We start from the raw sequence: 17,824 nt of genomic DNA on the forward strand, positions 1-17,824 counted from the left end.
TATAATATAATAACTTACATATCAACCATATAGTGTATTTTCAGCAATACAATAGTAAACCAAACAGGTCCTGTATGATGTAAATATAATGTCACAGTCCATAAAGTAATCTCCATGTTGTGGATTGTGGCAATGCCTTATGTTTTGTTTGAATACTTACTTTATCCATAAAGGATTCATGATATCGGTGTCTAACCAACCACAGTTTTAAAGAGCAATATCTTGATTTCATGGGGAGGGAAATACCACATTGTTCAGTTCATTGATGCTCCTATCCTGATGGTCTGTTGAGCATGGACGGTAGACCAACAGGCTGGATACCAATAACACAATATAGAATCACAGTAAATTAAACCATCTGCAAGGAGTTTGTATGTTCTCCCCGTGTTTGCATGGATTTCCATCCCATATTCCAAAAAGACATACTGATAGGGAAAAAAAAAAAAAAAAAAAATGTACATTGTGAGCTCTATTTGAGGCTCACAATCTACATTACAAAAAAAAAAAAAAAAGTAAATTAGATTAGGTTTTCATAACTTAGGCCCTGTTCCCACGGAGTAACATACCGCTCATTCTGACACGTAAACACGTGTCATAAACACAGTGAGCGCTTCAAAACTGAATCCCATTGTATTCAATGGGTGCCGTCTTACGCGCGCGCGTTACACATTGAAATCAATGGGTTAAAAAAAACCTCCCATTGATTTCAATGTGTAGCACGCGTAATACAGAACCCATTGAAGTCAATGGGATTTAGTTTTGAAGCGCTCACTCTGTCACCCAGGAGGACAGAAGATGCCAAAAGAGAATCAAGAATAAGCAAGGATCCAAATCTATAAATTGCAAGCTTTACTGAATATTTTTTCCTTCCAAACTACATTTCACTGTGATCTGTTTTTCTTGCTCTATTACATGATCTCCACATACAGAGCAGCACGTTCAATGTGACAGATTCACATGTAAAGAGTAATTGTGACATTATAATTCACTTGTGAGTTTTGTGCATTGAGAAAAATTTCTCATTAGGCCTTTGTGAGATAAGCGACACAGACTACACAAATGTGACATTACCATGTGCGTGTATAAAGAGATACATGGAGTGTAGAATGTGGACAAACCACAATTTTGATAGCAGATGTTTTTGATTTCACATATCTTGAAAAAATAGTTACCTTGGCTAGAACAAAGTGTCTTTTTTGGGATAAGCTAATGAATATTGCAATTTTCCCCAAAAGTCATACAATGCAGATATGAGTTACAACGAAAAAGATACAAAAAAAAGAGTTATATAAAAACTTTAAAGCAAAAAAAGAAACCTCTGGGTTCAAAAGTTTGCATATTCTTGAAAAAAATTGGCTGACACAAAAACAATGGTCAAAAAAAAAAAAAAACAACACACAAGCTGCCATAATCATAGTATAGACTGTTAATGGCTCAGTAGTTCCAGATGCTCTTATGTAGAAATGTGGCAGCGCCCAAAGTCATATTTTGGTCTTCACCAAGGAAATAACACAGACATACGCATACACACACACTGGAGTTCCTGAGTGGAAATCTTGGCAGTTCGATATTTCTAGATCCCAAGCTGTTCCTTCATCTTCTCATACACTACATAGCTGATACTGACAGCAGGAAGCACTTTCAAGAAATTAGGAGCAATTCCTCTGTACAGACCTAGGAAACCTTCCTTAGCTATAATCTTGCGGAAAAGGCCGCCCATGCTTAGTTGAGGAGCGCCCTCTATAGATGCTGAAAGAGAATGAAAATATGACAAAGTTAAGAACCAGTATGAATTATTTTCAGTAAAATGAACATAACATTTACAGAAGTTTGCAGTTTGCTTATGTAATGGCAGATTTTTATAGACCACCAGTTTGTGTTTGCCAACCAAGCACAGGGATCCTATTGATCTTTATGAGCAGGGGCAGCGCAGCATTGTGAAATTTAATGTCATCTACGTGAAGTATATATAATTCCATCACATACAAGAGCAGAAGTGACCCTATGACTTGAGACTGCATCTACTAGTACCGTTTTCTGCACAATGAATTAGAATAAGAATCTGTTCAGATGTTACTTACCTTGAGCTTGCATTCTAGTCCTGATAAGGGCTAATGGGTAACTAGCCAGCTGGCCACAGGTACTGGACACGGTGCCACAGCCTAGAAGGACTAACACCCCTGGGTTGGCAGAATCTGTTGCATATTTCTGGAGCCAGGCATTCTTAAGTGTCTAGTGGAGAAGAGGGGGAAAAAAAAAAAAAAATCTAAATTATTACTGTATAGCAAAACCCAAAAAGTATCATGGACATCACTGTCATCCAAATAATGAAAACCCATAATGCTCATTTTTACACTTTGTGCTCATGGCGGTATTACAGCTCAGTGCAGAAGCCGTATATTTATTTCCAAGGACAGAACTGGATCACCTTATGCTTATAGAAACTGCATTGAATTTCAAGTATTTTTCATACTGTTTCTTTGCAAGTACTTTTGGTGGCTTTTTTTATATTTCATATCACTTGCAACTTTTTTCAAACCCTATAAAAAGAACCTATGGGAAAATGTCATAAATAATTATCCTATGGGATAGAACGCCATACTAAGGATATGCTGCATGTTCTCCAGACTTCTGCAGTGCGTGGAATTAGTTGCTGCTTGGTTATAAGAAGAAACCAAGACATGGGAACATCTATACATACAGTAATATAATGCAGCAGAATAAATCAATAACACAATACCTCATAGATGGCGAGGTCAATGCCAGCGTAAGGAATGATACCCAGTATGTTGGGTACATATCCTTTATAAAATGCCCGCACACCTTCTTTTTTCAGAATCTGTTTTGCACAGTCAAACATCCCAGTATATTGTCCAGTCTTTCCGACAGCCAAACGTGTCTTCATAACCTAGAGAACACCACAAGAAGGTACAGGATGAAAAAACATATGTATATAAAGACAAATAACACTATGCTGCAAATCACTGGTGGTAATAACAATAGCTAATAAGTCTAGGTTACATTTTAATATAATACTTTACTGTATTGACATGCTTTAAAAATTATCTTCAGTAACAATTGTAGTCAACAGAAATTAGAGAAAATCAATGTTAGTAAATGCGGTAACACAGTTTTGGGAAAAGCCAGTGACCTTCCTTGTTTGTGGTCCTAGAAACCCACTGCTTACAGCGGGTCACAACGAAATATAGAAGAATCGGTCACAAAATAATTTATTTTTATGCCTATAGCGATGCTTTTTCTTCCGAAAATTTACAAAAAATAAAAAGAATAATTCCTAGTCACTAGCTAGACCTATGAGCTAGGAGGGGAAAATGTATGTATAGTTATATAGTCCTCTTTAAATGACTACTTTCTTATCTTATTACCGGTCACCCACTGTAAATCTTCTATTTTTCTCAAGTTGTGCCCTGTCAAACATGTTGTAACAGACAGAAATTGCCTGGACCATTACTGAAAAATTGGACAAAGCCAGCAAATTCGAGACTGCTATCCACTATGAAGTGGAGTTCCAACACAGTAAATCTACCATACATCAGTATAACAAGAGATTCTAGTACCTCCATAGGATATATTGAAGTCTGTGCTGTGGCTCCAGCCAGAGATCCAGCAATAAATCGTTCTGCTGTGCCCAATTTGCCACTCTCTGAGGTGAACATCTTCTTGTACTGAAGGAAAAAGAAAATTGACATTACAGTTCTCTGTACAGGTACATGGTAGAAAAGTCATTATAAACAGAAATGATAGGACCCAGAGACAGCAAGTACATGGATTACCAGCTGTTAATCTAGCTGCAGCATACCCCAGAATGAAAAACTGCAAATATACACGGCCTACAATTTCCTTCATCCAACATCCTAAAGACCAGATAGGTGCAGGGTTGTCAAATATTTCAGACAGCGACACAAACATACAGACAGTAAGGAAACAATTGAAAGCTGCAGATAGCCAGATTCATAACAAAAGCCAATATTCTCCTCTGCTTTTATATGCATGCAAAAGGACAGTATACAGCAAGTCATTGTGAACGTGATCACCTTCTTAAAGTTTGTGATAAAGGCAAAATATTAAGGAGAGCGCGCTTAACTAGCCAACAGCTAAGCTTGATGACTCCCCAAGCAGATGCATGCTCAGTTCACCAGGCATGCAGGTATTTTCAATGAGAAAAGGAGAGCAAACCATTTTTAGACATTTCTGACAGTGGCTTATCTCTCACAAAAACAAAAGATCAGGGTAGAGTTTGGACAACCCTATAGAATAGTTGGCAACTCCCACAGGTTGAAACCACCTTTTCTCTTATTTGTATGGGGGGCTGTCAAGTTGGTCATCTACATATCAGGCCAATCCAACCTATAGCACAGGGGTCTTTTACCTTTGGTTCGCCATTTATTGTGGAACGCCTGCAGTTTTGTATAACACTGGAAAATAATCAATAACAGATCTTTGATACAGTGATCCAAAATATATCTGACTGCAAATTGGTCTCTGCCCATCTCTACAGTTTTGGCGAGATGTTTATTCTGTTGTATTCTAATTAGAGATGAGCGAACACTATTCGAAACAGCCGTTTCAAATAGCACGCTCCCATAGAAATGAATGGACGTAGCTGGCATGCGGGGGGTTAAGCGGCCGGCAAAGTCCACGTGCCGGCTACGTCCATTCATTTCTATGGGAGAGTGCTATTCGAAACGGCTGTTTCAAATAGTGTTCGCTCATCTGTAATTCTAATGTTTAATTTTTATTTATTTTATTTTTTAAGTAAAAAACATGGAGGATTTTAGTAAAATGGGCTGGGTTGTTATCAATTAAAGATGGAAAAAAGAATATAGAACATTGTCTACATGCAGAGTCAGACTATTATAGACTGACATGGTAGAGTATGTCCCTTGCAATGTGTTGGTTATTACTAGAGATGAGCGAACACTAAAATGTTCGAGGTTCGAAATTCGATTCGAACAGCCGCTCACTGTTCGAGTGTTCGAATGGGTTTCAAACCCCATTATAGTCTATGGGGAACATATACTCGTTAAGGGGGAAACCCAAATTCGTGTCTGGAGGGTCACCAAGTCCACTATGACACCCCAGGAAATGATACCAACACCCTGGAATGACACTGGGACAGCAGGGGAAGCATGTCTGGGGGCATAAAAGTCACTTTATTTCATGGAAATCCCTGTCAGTTTGCGATTTTCGCAAGCTAACTTTTCCCCATAGAAATGCATTGGCCAGTGCTGATTGGCCAGAGTACGGAACTCGACCAATCAGCGCTGGCTCTGCTGGAGGAGGCGGAGTCTAAGATCGCTCCACACCAGTCTCCATTCAGGTCCGACCTTAGACTCCGCCTCCTCCGGCAGAGCCAGCGCTGATTGGCCGAAGGCTGGCCAATGCATTCCTATGCGAATGCAGAGACTTAGCAGTGCTGAGTCAGTTTTGCTCAACTACACATCTGATGCACACTCGGCACTGCTACATCAGATGTAGCAATCTGATGTAGCAGAGCCGAGGGTGCACTAGAACCCCTGTGCAAACTCAGTTCACGCTAATAGAATGCATTGGCCAGCGCTGATTGGCCAATGCATTCTATTAGCCCGATGAAGTAGAGCTGAATTGTGTGTGTTAAGCACACACATTCAGCACTGCTTCATCACGCCAATACAATGCATTAGCCAGTGCTGATTGGCCAGAGTACGGAATTCGGCCAATCAGCGCTGGCTCTGCTGGAGGAGGCGGAGTCTAAGGTCGGACCTGAATGGAGACTGGTGTGGAGCGATCTTAGACTCCGCCTCCTCCAGCAGAGCCAGCGCTGATTGGCCGAATTCCGTACTCTGGCCAATCAGCGCTGGCCAATGCATTCTATTAGCCCGATGAAGTAGAGTTGAATGTGTGTGCTAAGCACACACATTCAGCACTGCTTCATCATGCCAATACAATGCATTAGCCAGTGCTGATTGGCCAGAGTACGGAATTCGGCCAATCAGCGCTGGCTCTGCTGGAGGAGGCGGAGTCTAAGGTCGGACCTGAATGGAGACTGGTGTGGAGCGATCTTAGACTCCGCCTCCTCCAGCAGAGCCAGCGCTGATTGGCCGAATTCCGTACTCTGGCCAATCAGCGCTGGCCAATGCATTCTATTAGCCCGATGAAGTAGAGCTGAATGTGTGTGCTTAGCACGCACATTCAGCTCTACTTCATCGGGCTAATAGAATGCATTGGCCAATCAGCGCTGGCCAATGCATTCTATTAGCTTGATGAAGCAGAGTGTACACAAGGGTTCAAGAGCACCCTCGGCTCTCCTACATCAGAGCCGAGGGTGCGCTTGAACCCTTGTGCAGCCTCAGCTCTGCTACATCAGAGCCGAGGGTGCGCTTGAACCCTTGTGCACACTCTGCTTCATCAAGCTAATAGAATGCATTGGCCAGCACTGATTGGCCAGAGTACGGAATTCGGCCAATCAGCGCTGGCCAATGCATCCCTATGGGAAAAAGTTTATCTCACAAAAATCACAATTACACACCCGATAGAGCCCCAAAAAGTTATTTTTAATAACATTCCCCCCTAAATAAAGGTTATCCCTAGCTATCCCTGCCTGTACAGCTATCCCTGTCTCATAGTCACAAAGTTCACATTCTCATATGACCCGGATTTGAAATCCACTATTCGTCTAAAATGGAGGTCACCTGATTTCGGCAGCCAATGACTTTTTCCAATTTTTTTCAATGCCCCCGGTGTCGTAGTTCCTGTCCCACCTCCCCTGCACTGTTATTGGTGCAAAAAAGGCGCCAGGGAAGGTGGGAGGGGAATCGAATTTTGGCGCACTTTACCACGCGGTGTTCGATTCGAACATAGCGAACACCCTGATATCCGATCGAACATGTGTTCGATAGAACACTGTTCGCTCATCTCTAGTTATTACATGCAGCCATGCTGATGCGGAAAAAGACGAGCAGCCATATCAATTGCCCCATCATTATAGTCCTGGAAAACAGAGTAAAAAATTTGTGTTTATGGACTTGGAAACTTTTTGGTAGGATAAGGCCACGAGGCAGAGGTGAAAGTATATTTGCTAAGCTAAGAAAACAAAGAGCTTCTATAAATATGCCATGTAAACATCAGTGACAGGTAGACTACAGCAGACATGCTATATCATCAAAATAGATTTCCCCTAGAATTGTCTCCAGGGACAACAAACCAGTTTTTTAAGATAACGATTCACACCAAATTGAAGAAAATGTAGAAGGAATGTCATAATGGTGGGACAAGTATGACTGGATTCAGTGACCCCTCCTCCAATATCTATTAACCCAAACAGGGTTAGTCTTTAGTATCTCTGCGATTTGTCTATTTAAACCAAAAGGTAGCGGGTGAAACCCTTTGGACACATTTACCTGTGATGGTAAAATTTTAGAACATAGGCTTAGACCAAATATATAGCAAAAAAAGGTGCAGGGGTTGCAATTGCAACCAATAGCCCCACAGCCATGTAACAATACCTGTTGTAAAAAGGGCACATGCTAGTTGGAGGAGACGACTAGTTATGTATCTGCTTGGGACCTTGGTAAGTATCTCAAGTGATACGCAAGTGAAATGACCATCAGTATTTTGTAAAGATAAAAGCCATTACCTGCTCGTAAGCCCAGAATTTCATGGCTGTCTCAGGGGCGATTTTGATGACATTGACTCCATTTCCTCTCCACAGGGACCGGACCCCTCCTTCCTTCACCATTTGCTTCAGACCACTTAGAATATTTGTGTTTGCTTTGGTCCCATGAACCTGGAAGATTGAGAGATTTAATCATCAGGGCAAAATCCAATACAATGTTAGTCTCTTACTCTAAATGCACCGTGTAAAAACCACAGCAAACAGGAAATATCTGCAAAGAGCAAATCTAGCATAGGTAATGCAGACTGATGGAGACAAAGTACTATATGGTACCTGCATCATGACTTTGAGACGATCAAGGGGAGCAGTTCCTGTACGGGACACAGCTCCAGCCATCCCACCCGCCAACAAATGTTTCCACCATTGGCCAGTCTTCTTCTCTTCTTCGGTGAACTCATCGGGGATAGTGAGGCTGTCGCCGATGTCCAGAACCTGACATGAGTTAAATAGAAACAGTTAATCTTGTGCATTATCTATTCTACAGGAATTTGTAGCAGAACAGCTGAATACTAGGACTGACCATATAAAGCAGCAACATTAAAGGGGTTATCCAATAATATGATATGATTGTGCTTTACTCCCTCTTCTCAGGCAAATGACATTACATCCATTGGTCAAATGCTTATGCTACGGTTCAATCCCAGTCAAATGAAGAGAGATTGAGCTGCAGTACCAAGCACATCCACTGTACAATGAACGGCACTGTGTTTAACAAGTAGTGAAGAGACCAAAGCAAGATCATAGTCCCAGACAACCCATAACCCCTCTATGGATTACACGTGTAAATGAGAAGAGATCTAAACTAAACAGTTGGAGAATGTTTATCTGTATTCAATCTTACTGTTGAATGTTTCCAGTATCGGATAATTTCTTGAATATTATCAGCTGGGTTAAATAGAAAGTGGTCCCTCCATTCATTCCAGTCGACAGTCAGGGTTCCATCTGCGTCCATGCTGTCAGAAGAGGAACAAAAGATCACCCATATGCATTTTGTATTAATATGACAGAATGGGATCTATTAAAGGGCAGTTATGATAGCGATTTGTCAGAAGTATTGATGGAATAATTGCATTCACTTTACATTAACCTGTATAAAAATGCATTTATCATGGATTAGCACTCATCTTGACTTGCAAAATAGAAGCTCAAAGAGAGTCAAGCAGATTTACCTAAAACGACCACATTACAGTGATGACTAACATGTCCACCCATGTGTATGAGTGGCAGTGGAGTATGCTTGGTCAAGGTGGCAGACTAGCCACTAACACAAAGAACCGAGAATCTAGATCAGCAGCTTTGGCCGACTTGCAGTACATCCCATAAGTTACATGCAACAGGAGAGATGGAAACTCACATAAATATAACTGAAAATATAGGACTACAAAGCACTGCTTAAATAATATATACTCAAATACACTGAAATCCAACAAAAAGAAACCAAACTTAATGCAATGAACTGCTAAGTAACGCAGGCGCGCAAGTCCACATTAAAACCTAGTTTTGCTGACCTTTTCAGGATTTTCTCAGCATGGTCCAATGAAATCTTTATGCCCAAAGTTTTAAGTGAATTCATGATTTCAGATGACTCGATCTTCCCTATAATGCAAGGAGAAAAAAAAAAAATAGTTTTACATCAAGTATACAAGCAAAAATAGCTTATGAGCAAACGATAAGTTACAGATTTTATTCTTTAGCTGCTATATACCTAGAGCAGGGATAGGGAACCTTCGGCTCTCCAGCTGCTGTGAAACTACAACTCCCAACATGCTCCATTCACATCCATGGGAGTTCCAAGAACAGAAGAGCAAGTATGCATGCTGGGAGTTGCAGTTTTGCAACATCTGGAGAGCTGTACGTTCCCTACCCCTGACCTAGAGCGTCCCACAGGCAACCTCTGTAACCCATCCACTGCACAGATTACTATAAGATGGCTGAGGCTCACTGACACATGGGTTCATAGTTTCCCCATTTCCTTATGTTTGCTTCTGCAATTTGAGAAGTTTGTACATGACTGAAAATATTTATTGTGGGTCGATATCGGGAGACTGACTAGACATCTCTAGCAACTCTCATGGAAACACCAGGAGGCTCCCATAGACAAGAGATTATTGGTTGGTCTTGTGGTTATGGATGGATTCTGTGTAGAGATGAGCGAGTAGTATTCGATCGAATACCGAATACCATTATAGTCTATGGGAAAAAACGGGAATGTTGTTCTGGTTTCCATGGAAAACAAAGTTCGACACATTGGATCCTCCAAGTTCAGGAAGTAGCAGGACGAGGAGCACAAGGAGGTTTTTGAATTGCATTCAATGGAATTTTCCTGTGTGGTATTCGACCGATACGAGTATTCGAATACTATTCGCTCATCTCTAGTTCTGTGTATAATGTGTTGGTACAGCCCCGTAGCATAGAATTTAGCACATACTGTTGATTTGGAAGTTATTATGAAGGTCTCACCATCTTTATTTTTGTCTAGGCTGGTAAAAGCAATTTTCATTTTTTTCTCATGTTCTTCCAAATACTTCATAAATTCCCCAAAATCCAGGGTACCATCCTTGTTGGTATCACCAGCTGCAACAATTTTCTATGGAGAAAAGCAAGAGCGATCAGTGAAAAGCTGTACACATTTTGTCACCTTCAGTAACAGGCCGAAAAAAAAAAAAAAAAATTAAACTTTAAAGTGGTGAGATACATACTTTCTATACTTATTCTCAGAATAGATCTATTATTGAGAGTCCTTAGCTCTTAATACCTTTGAACAGCTTGCTGACAACTCAAGACTACTTACAGTCATTCTCTTCGTCACGCATAATATAAGACAATATCGAAAGATTCACCATGACTGATGAAGAGACCCAAGTGGTCTTGAACGCTTACTACTGTTATCATCTTTATTTAGTTAGCCATAAAAGTGTACTATATCAATGGTGAGGACTCTTCACTCATCTCCTGACTAATACAGTTCACAGATTTATTTTTTTTTTTTCCTTAGACTGAATGGCCCTTCCATTAACAGACTCCATTGAATTATGCTTTTGTGGCACATGAAAGTTTTCCTTGAAGTCACACAAATAATATTAAATGGGGCCACTGATGGAAGAGTCGGTCACAGTGGCCATATCGGGACCACAGGACAGAAACACCACCACATGACAATCAGAATATTAGTGAAAACAATCTTGCCTTTGAGTGCTAGATGCAAGACATTGACACTTCTTATGGCATAACTAGTTAGCACCTAGGATAGGTTATAAATATTAGATCTGTGAGAGGCCGACACTTGGGACATCCACAGATTCTAATATTGTGCCGGACCCACAATATTAGAAAGGGGATAGCCCCTTTAAACAACCAGGATCACTGATTTTGTCCTGCATGATGTAGTAGTATCTTGGCTGGTAGTTACAGCCAGGCTTCTTTAGTGACTGCACGGTCACTGCTTCTCAGTCTGTGCAATAATCACGTACATATATGTCAAGAAGTGCTAATTAAAGGGATTTTCCCACAAACACAAGTTATCTCCTATCCGAATACTCAGACCCCCACTGATCAGAATAGGGGACATAACGGAGCACTTCTTTCCATTGTCCTTGCGCCTAGGAATCTACAAATCTACGGCAATCCCGCTGTTCATGTAGATTTTGCTGGCATATACGCCACTTTTGTGGTGCAAATGTTCAAATGAATATGGACCTGCCCATGTCCCACTTGCCTACTTTTTGAAAGGTGGTGAGAGCAGCACAAAATCTCCACTTGTAACTATTTTAGTCACAATTGGCAGATTGCCTACTATTTTACTCTACTTTTCTGGCGCAGGGGATTTCATGAATCCCTGCCGCCTTTAAAGACGTTAAACAGGGCTCAAAAACATAGCCGCTTTCTTCCCAGGAAGTGACATCATGTCTATTGGTCACATGGCAATGCCACATCTCCATCCCATTAAAATGAATGGGACTGTGCTGTAGCATGGCCATGTGACCTTCGGACATAATGCCACTTCTTGAGAAAGAATTCAGTCATATTTTCTAGTCCTGCACAACCCCTTTAAACTTCTAGAAAAAAAAAAATCAAGTGAATGAAAAGTTGATGAAATAAGTATAAGGAAAAATGTGCAAAACTGCATTTTACTACCTGTACACCTCAAACCATTACCAAGAATGAAGTTAGGTACATTTGGGAAGGTATGCAGGAACGGCTCTGCTATACCATACCCACACGAAGGGAAGAACGTTCCCAGAATTTTAAGTGTAATAATGCACAAGACCGACACTGCACACGACCGAACACTAGAACTGCACACACCTCTGTGCCATCACAGTTTTCAGCAAGTCTTAGTCCATAGGAATTCATTCAGAACATGAAGGCAGATATTACTGAAGCCTCCTGCACTTTAGTCATCACAATTGCAGCTGAATGACTGTCACACGTCACAGGCTAGTGTGTGGCAGGTAGACACTGGCTGAAGTACAACTATACAGCTTACAGGGCCACACCTAATACAAGAATAGCCTGTACTGCAAAATGTGAGGCTTCAAAGATTATCTGTTCTCAATGTGCAAGTGGTCAGACAAAGCAGAAGCTGCAGACGTCCCCCTCTATTTTCCCCCAGTTTCAACTGCGGCACAAGGAGAGAGACTTCATGCTGTGGTGCAATTGGAGGGGAACATTACAATGTGGGGTCATATAATGTTAGGGTAACTGTAGGAGCATTATACTGTGTGGGGGCACAAAAAAATATGAATGAGACTGGGCAGAGTGAATGTAGAAGTGGGTACAGCCAAATTCGCTGTGGCGTGCTAGGAGTTGGTAGGTATGGTACAGTATGGCCCTTTAAATGAAGCCAAGGACCCATGAGCACATGTATTTTAATAGGAACAACTGAACAACTTCTCATCCACTGCTGTAACTTTTAGTGCCCGGGGGCTGCTGGAGCAGCTGATCTGTGTGGGGTCTGGGGTTCAGACCAAATACTGATGTGATGACCTATCCTGTAATTAGGTCATTGGTATGAAAAATCATTTGGGAAATAGAAAACCTCTTTAAAGCTTGGTTCACTCTGTCCCTTTAAATATTCCAGTAGTGTGCTGCTTCCTCTCTGTTGGGATGGCTAGGTCAATGGTCATGGTATTAGATAAGACTGTATAAAGTTATATCAAGTCAATGAGAGCGTAGATAAGCTGCAGTTTACTGACACACTGACACAATGAATGTAGAGAATGTGTTTATTTAAAGGTGTGTGGGGCAGGTCACTGCTTGCAGGTACAAATGGCTTCTCTCCTGACACATTACTTATCACAAACTCACAACAACAAAAATGGATACGTACAATTATAACATTCAATACCTTCATTCATTTATTACCAGATGACAACATGAAGGAGAGCGAGCTGAGAAAACTTACTAGTAATATTCCTCCAATTGAAAGAATTAGAATTTTCTACTCCTAAAACTGAACTAGGATCCATCCACATCATGGTTTTCAAGTCCATTTATCTAAGGGTAAGGTCGCATCTGTGTTCAGGGATTCTGTCCTGCAAGCAGGACTTTTCTCTTTGCATTTTTGGAGCAGAAACCCAGCGGACCCCAATATAGTCTATGGGGTTCACACGTTTTTGCGGGTAACTGCCTTTTAAGCGGATTGGGTTTCCGTTTCTGAGAAACAAAAAACCCCAACGCAGGTGTAAACCTAGAGTACGCTGTTTATCAGATCTGTTAAGTTTTTTTTGTTTAAAAACAAATCTACTGGTATCCGTCACAGGAGTTGCATTGCGTATACCATGGTATGACCCCCATGGAGGCCTGATCCGTAAGTACAACAGAGTGTCGCATGTGAGGACAGAAGTGAGCGAGTCCTGAGTGACTGAAGGATAAAGTGTGCCTTATTCTGTGTGTACTTATTACTTGTCTGGCAAGACTACGATACAATGCCAATGGGCATAAAATATACACTGCTGCACATTTACTTTTTTTGTCAGAATTGTATAGAATATGAGAAAAAGCCTCTATATAAATTTGGAGACATATGCAGATACAATAGGGGGGGTTTGCATCTCCCTTAGGCAGAAGGTACATAAGCCCTACTACAATCCATAATATGGCCATGTGTATAAACCCTAATGGAATTTTACTGTATCTGGATGTCAGTCTGACTGATCCTATTGCGCATATCCAGCCTCACTTTCTGTGTAGTTACAGAATCCAGGCCTCACCATATTTGACAAACTTGTCCAGGGTTGAAGCTTTGTGCTAGGAAAGACTAAGATCTGCAGAGCAAGAACAGATATTGGGGAGTCCCATTCTATTCACCTGTATGAGACTGTGCTGTGCGCGCCCAAGATAAAGAGATGTTGCTCCCTTCAGATGGGGTACATGGGACTTCTATTTTGTGAACAGGGTTAAGTTGTCTTTGTGGACAAACTCCTAATGAGAAAAAGAGCAGAAGAAAAGTTCCTCTATAGAAAAAAAAAAAAAAAGGTCCCAACGAAGACAACTGAGGCCAAAAGACTCCTCTCACCCTTTAACTAGTGACTACTATTTCCAATAACACATAAAAAATAACGGCCCAGGACCCTCGACTTATGCATGGGACCACTACCAATGTTACCTTTGTTTATATACAAGCCAAACTTGTCATGAACATTGCAGATGGGAGCGTCACAGCTCTCTGCAATGTCGTGCAGGTTTTGCAGTCTTCAGTGCACAGACCAACAAAAAGATGGTAATGCAGATCTGTTCCCTATTGTACATGAGCTTGCTCTAAAATTTGGATATCACTGTTCCACATATACTGCAGTAGATAATAGACTTAAAGGGGTTGTCCCATCACAAGGATCCCATCTATACTGCTAGTTTATGTGGATTTAAGACTTTTCCTAAATGCATTGCTTTATCAAAACTGCTTTGTTTGGCTGCTATTTTAATTTATTCACTTCATTGTTTACACTCCATTTCTATGGCCCTTGGGATTAACTGCTCATTTGTCAAGTGATGTAGCTGCCTGCTCTCAGGGGGAGGGAGGTGCTGGGAGCAGCTCTGAGCTGTTTGAGAAGCTCCGCTACTTAAATGACACAGATAGGGGAGGTGAGAGCTCCAGGATTTCTGAGCTCTTATCAGTTGGTTTAATTGAATTTGGCTGATAAGAGCTGAGATAGGGAGTCCATTACTTCTGTATGTAATGCAAGCTGACTCAAATCCAGCTCTGCTACATCAGCTTCACACTGTGGTAATTCATTTACAACCAATCCCGTGCAAGTGAAACCCCGCCCACCTATGTGCCGAGAAGAGCAGGAAGTGAAGAGAGCACAACAGCCTGCAGGTTAGTGAACAAGCGTCATGGGAATACCCCTTTAAGTCATCATACATACAGGCACATTTGGCATTGAATCCCACACACATCTGCCATGCATTCCAGTGGAGGTCATATATGCAGAGTTTCTTCATGAATTAAAAAAAAAAAATGTAAAAACATTTAAATAATACACAGCGTAGTCTGGTTCACTGGATGAAACATTGTTTCTTGGACAGTATTCTCAACTAGTTCTCTCACGGTTTGCTTTTCAGTGTTACACCTGGCTATGTAGTGAGCTGCTGCTGGTCTGTGAACTGCAACACTGTGCTGCATTTCCCCTGCACATCTTGGCGGTCAAGAAGCCTCTGTGCAAGGGGCCACACGGTGGCTCAGTGGTTAGCACTGCAGCCTTGCAGCGCTGGGGTCCTGGTGTTCAAATCCCACCAAGGGCAAAAAACCATCTGCAAGGAGTTTGTAAGTTCTCCCCATGTTTGCAGGGATTTCCATCCCAAAGACATACTAATAGGTAATACTTTCGAGGGGGTGCCTTATATTAGACAATTCAACAAAACCTCTGCTATGTCTTACTTTCGGGGGATGACTTATTTTCGGGGAAACAGGGTATGCTCTGTTTTGGTCCTTTTTGCAGACCACGGAGCCCCATTAAAGTTGAAGGGTCCCTGAAAATCTGTGCGGTGCACTTTCACGGACCCACAGACATTCATAAATATAAGAAATTATTTAAAAAAACAGTTGATCTGTTACTCACATACATGAAAACAGGTCAACCACAGCCGGCACACCAGCCACAGGGCAGGGTAAGGTGCTGTCCATGATTATCATGGACATCACATGTCTGCAGATTTTGAGCATGTGAACAAGGCCTTAGGTCCCATGCACACGACCATAGATTGCTACTATTTATTATCCACAATATATGGACTCATTCATTCCTATCGTCCTTTACAAGCAACTATAGTTTTTATGGAGGTGGCCTGCAAAATATCTGCAATATATGAAGCAGGTCCTAGTCCTTTCTGACCTGTCCATTCACTCCAGTGTATAGGTCAGTGAAAATCAAGGCAGTACATGGACATTATTCATGTGCCAGGTTTTTCACTAACCTATACACTGCACACCGTTGTGTGCATGAAGTCTAAGGTTAAGGCCTCACAATGTGGAAATGCAGCATTTTTGGATGCAGAAATGCAGGAGGAAAAAATGCTGCATGTTACAGCACCAGCAAAGTGAATTAGACTTTGTTTCATCTCATTCATATATTTTGGACGAAAGTGCTGTGAAATCACAAGTATTAGCTCTATAGATATAACAGGGGAAGAACAATGCTGCGGAAAAAATGTATTTTTGCTACATTTCAGTGCGGGGCCTTGCCTTTAGACTCTTTTCATGACAACTGAATATCAGATGAAAGACTTTATTCACTTGTAAGTCGGATTTACTGGCCTGTATATAATGTCAGGAGATGGACTCCGAGCATTATAGTTATCTATGCTGCTAGGAGTCCCTACCTCTGCGCTAATACTGTCCCATACTGTGATCACTACAGGACAGTATTTTACTATATAGCACCAAATATTCTGCAGTGATTTAGATACATTGCCAGCACTTACTATCCCAAGTAGGGCTCACTATCTAGATACAGTATCAGGGTTATAGAAAGTTGAGGTTTCGCCCAGGTCAGACATGGACTTCTAGTGTGTGACTACACAGCCTAGTCCCAGCCTTGGCATTGCTCATACCATGACTGCAGTGCAGAGTTATGGATGGTCTATAATCATAATAATGAATGCATGACGTCATGTATAACTGGCATGTCCTATATGAAACACATGAAGCCGTAACTACTTCCCACAACTGCAAAACATACGATAACGTAGATCACATACGTCCTAATGTTTTTAGATTTTACCTCTTCAGCGCCTGCCGCCACAGCCATGCCCATAGCCTTGAGGCCCTGCTGTAGCTCCAAGATGTCCACCTTTCCATCCTTATTGACATCCAGCTTATTGAAGAGCTCTTCATACTTTGCTTTCGTGTCTGACCCCTCGCAGGTAGCCCTGCTCAGCACCAGTTTCTTGATGTGTTCGTACATGGTGACTGTTGGAGACGTGCTGGACTTGGAAGAGAAGAGAGTAAAGATGTTAAGGGTAGAGTGATGGACAGGGACAGGGCAGAGGGATCCGACTGCTAGAGGCCAAAACAAAAAATGTAGAAAAGCAAGTAAGAGAGCTGTGACAGGAAAACGCCCAGACAAAGGGAGGACCCAGCTGCCAAAGGGAGGGCCATGAAGGGAATTCCCTGTACTGAGGGAGGGGAGGGGGATGCCACTTTTTGCTTACCTCCTCCCTAGATCTGCTTGCCTCCTCCCTAGATCTGCCTGCCTCCTTACATACCTCTCCACCCCTTATCATTAGGCTATATACTGTCTCTCAGTTAACCCCTTCTTCATCAGAACCCTACGGTGATCTAAATTTGGGAAACATTTAGGTATCTGTTATATTTCTGCTGAATTCACTCCAGGCTTTGGCTGTTTAGAAAAAAGTAGCAAATTCTAAAAAAAAAACACAGATTGCCTACAATGTTTAATCCTGTTTTATTATACAGACAGGAGAATGGATTAAATAATAAAGATGGATCCGCTCTATGATCAACAACAGATACTAAGAGATCCCAGGGCTGTGGGGTATCCATTGTTTTCTCCTTGTTCTTGAAAGACTTTTCTGACCACAATTTGAAGCAGATTCTGTAATGTGAACAGGGAGCATCGCTGCTGACTATAATCTTACAGCCCATATAGAAGATTTGGGCTGTTTTTGGTGGCCTTCTTAGCAAATGTA

The 17,824-nt window shown here is 41.6% G+C and overlaps 1 protein-coding gene across 1 annotated transcript; it reads right to left on the reverse strand.

Moving 5' to 3' along the window:
• Positions 1-783: 783 nt before the first annotated feature.
• SLC25A24 (solute carrier family 25 member 24) lies at positions 784-17,186 on the reverse strand. The gene is made up of 10 exons (XM_075287412.1): positions 16,897-17,186; positions 10,136-10,262; positions 9,184-9,271; positions 8,517-8,628; positions 7,949-8,107; positions 7,637-7,786; positions 3,579-3,686; positions 2,741-2,908; positions 2,082-2,232; positions 784-1,749 (listed from the first exon to the last, which is right to left on the reverse strand). Exons 1-10 carry the CDS (start codon positions 17,077-17,079, stop codon positions 1,574-1,576), a joined length of 1,422 nt encoding a protein of 473 aa, XP_075143513.1. The 5' UTR covers positions 17,080-17,186; the 3' UTR covers positions 784-1,573.
• Positions 17,187-17,824: the final 638 nt, after the last annotated feature.

The sequence above is a fragment of the Leptodactylus fuscus genome, chromosome 9 (assembly GCF_031893055.1).
Source record: "Leptodactylus fuscus isolate aLepFus1 chromosome 9, aLepFus1.hap2, whole genome shotgun sequence".
NCBI lineage: Eukaryota > Metazoa > Chordata > Amphibia > Anura > Leptodactylidae > Leptodactylus > Leptodactylus fuscus.